The 2,246-nt window shown below is 39.5% G+C and overlaps 1 protein-coding gene across 1 annotated transcript; it reads left to right on the forward strand.

Annotated features, from left to right (window-relative positions):
* Positions 1 to 1,067: 1,067 nt before the first annotated feature.
* On the forward strand, positions 1,068 to 1,991 carry LOC118710360 (olfactory receptor 7A5-like). The gene has a single exon (XM_036422839.1). The coding sequence runs from the start codon at positions 1,068 to 1,070 to the stop codon at positions 1,989 to 1,991; it is 924 nt and encodes a 307-aa protein (XP_036278732.1).
* Positions 1,992 to 2,246: the final 255 nt, after the last annotated feature.

A 2,246-nucleotide genomic window follows, 5' to 3' on the forward strand; every position in this document is an offset into this window, starting at 1 on the left:
GCTTTTGCAACCAGATTAATAAAGTGCAACATTTACCTAGTGTGCACAAGGCACCTTCTATGACTTGAAGTTTCAACAGCAACATGCAGGCTACCTTGTTTTTTTACTGTTTTCTGACACCGTCTCTCACCCTGCTCTGCCTTGCTCACCCCCCCAGATATACTGGGTCATTTTGAGCATTGATTTTCTAAAACAAGCATCTTCCTCAGGGCCGCTGGCTGATCCTTTTGTCTGCCAAGAACATCCCTCTTAGTCTCCTGCTTATTCTTCACTGAGATGTCTGTTTAATTGTCATCTGTTGGCAGGTCTTGGCTAAACTCTGTAAAAATGAACAGTCTATGCATTATCTTCATTTAATGTGATTTACTTTTCTTTATAGCATCTTCAGCATTGGATATGTAATATTATCATTTTTATTTGATTATTTTTTTGTCATTAGTTTATAAAGACTTTTCTTTTTTAGCATTGCATATTGTGAACAATGCCTGGAGCATGGTCTATAGTCAAGATAAGGATGTCCCTACACCCCCAAAAATGTATACACATTGTGCAATATGATAGCTGAATTTTATAAATTGAATGCATTTTAATAAATACTACCTTTATTATTATTCAAAGTGTGAGTTACATTTTTTTGGGACACCCTATAGATACTTCAAGTGAATGAAAGATATCCTCATTAAAACAGCAATATGCATTATGTTTGAAGAATTGATTAATGGTAAAAAAGGAATTTTAATGGGAAATGGCAATAGAGATTACTTAATGGGAACTAGATCATATACCAAATATAGAAATTACTGTTAATGATTCCAAAAATGCAAATATGTCATTTATTCTCAGTTACTAATGCTTGCTAATGTGAAAATTAGTTATTCAATTTTTCCTTTCTCTCTAATTCTTTCTTTCTTTCTTTTCTTTCTTCTTTCTTTCTTTCTTTCTTTCTTTCTTTCTTTCTTTCTTTCTTTCTCTCTCTCTCTCTCTCTCTCTCTCTCTCTCTCTCTCTCTCTCTCTCTCTCTCTCTCTCTCTCTTTTTTCTTTCTTTTTTTGGCAGTCACCTCTGACACATGGAACCAGACAATGGCACAGAAGTTTCAGAATTTATTCTTCTGGGACTTTCACAGGCACTGGAACTGCAGCCTCTCATATTTGGGCTTTTCCTCTCCATGTACCTGATCATTTTGTTTGGAAACCTGCTCATCATCCTGGCTGTCAGCTCAGACTCCCACCTCCACATGCCTATGTACTTCTTCCTCTCCAACCTGTCCTTGGTAGATATCTGTTTCACCTCCACCACCGTCCCAAAGATGCTGTGGAACATCCAGACACAGAGCAAAGTCATCACCTATGAAGGTTGTATCGCTCAGATATATTTTTATATCCTCTTTGCAGTGTTGGACAACTTTATCCTGACCGTGATGGCCTATGACCGGTTTGTGGCCATCTGCCACCCCCTGCACTACATGGTCATCATGAACCCCCAGCTCTGTGGATGGCTAGTTCTGGTGTGCTGGATCATGAGTGCCCTACATTCCTTATTACACAACTTAATGATTTTGGGTCTGCGCTTCTGCTCAGACTTGGAAATCCCCCAGTTTTTCTGTGAACTCAATCGGGTACTCCAACTTGCCTGTTCTGACACTTTTCTTAACAACATTATGATTTATTTTTTAACTCTGTTGCTGGGCTGTGGACCCCTTGCTGGAATCTTTTACTCCTACTCTAGGATCATTTTCTCCATACGTGCAATCCCATCAGCTCAGGGGAAGTATAAGGCATTTTCCACCTGTACATCTCACCTCTTAGTTGTCACCTTATATTATGGTTCAGTCCTAGGTGTTTACCTCAGCTCTGCTGCTTCCCAGAGCTCACACTCAAGTGCAGCAGCCTCGGTGATGTACACCGTGGTCACACCCATGCTGAACCCCTTCATCTACAGTCTGAGGAACAATGACATAAAGAGGGCCCTGGAAAGATTCTTTGGCAGGTAAACTAACTGCAGCCGTCTGAAGAAGTGCCCATGAAAGCAGGGTTCAAAGCCTCGGAGCCTCGGATCTGACACGAATAAAGCCAATCTTTGGCACATACATAATTCTCATTTATCTGATGAGTTAACATGAACTACTTTAGCATAATCTATTCTTTTATGACATATATCATTCCAAGTAATTTTCTATTGTTTTCCTCAAAGAATAGTCATGAATTATCCTATTCCTATGGACAAAATGCACTTGGATAGTAAGGGC

This window comes from Pipistrellus kuhlii, unplaced genomic scaffold (genome assembly GCF_014108245.1).
Source record: "Pipistrellus kuhlii isolate mPipKuh1 unplaced genomic scaffold, mPipKuh1.p scaffold_m20_p_73, whole genome shotgun sequence".
Classification (NCBI taxonomy): Eukaryota; Metazoa; Chordata; class Mammalia; order Chiroptera; family Vespertilionidae; genus Pipistrellus; species Pipistrellus kuhlii.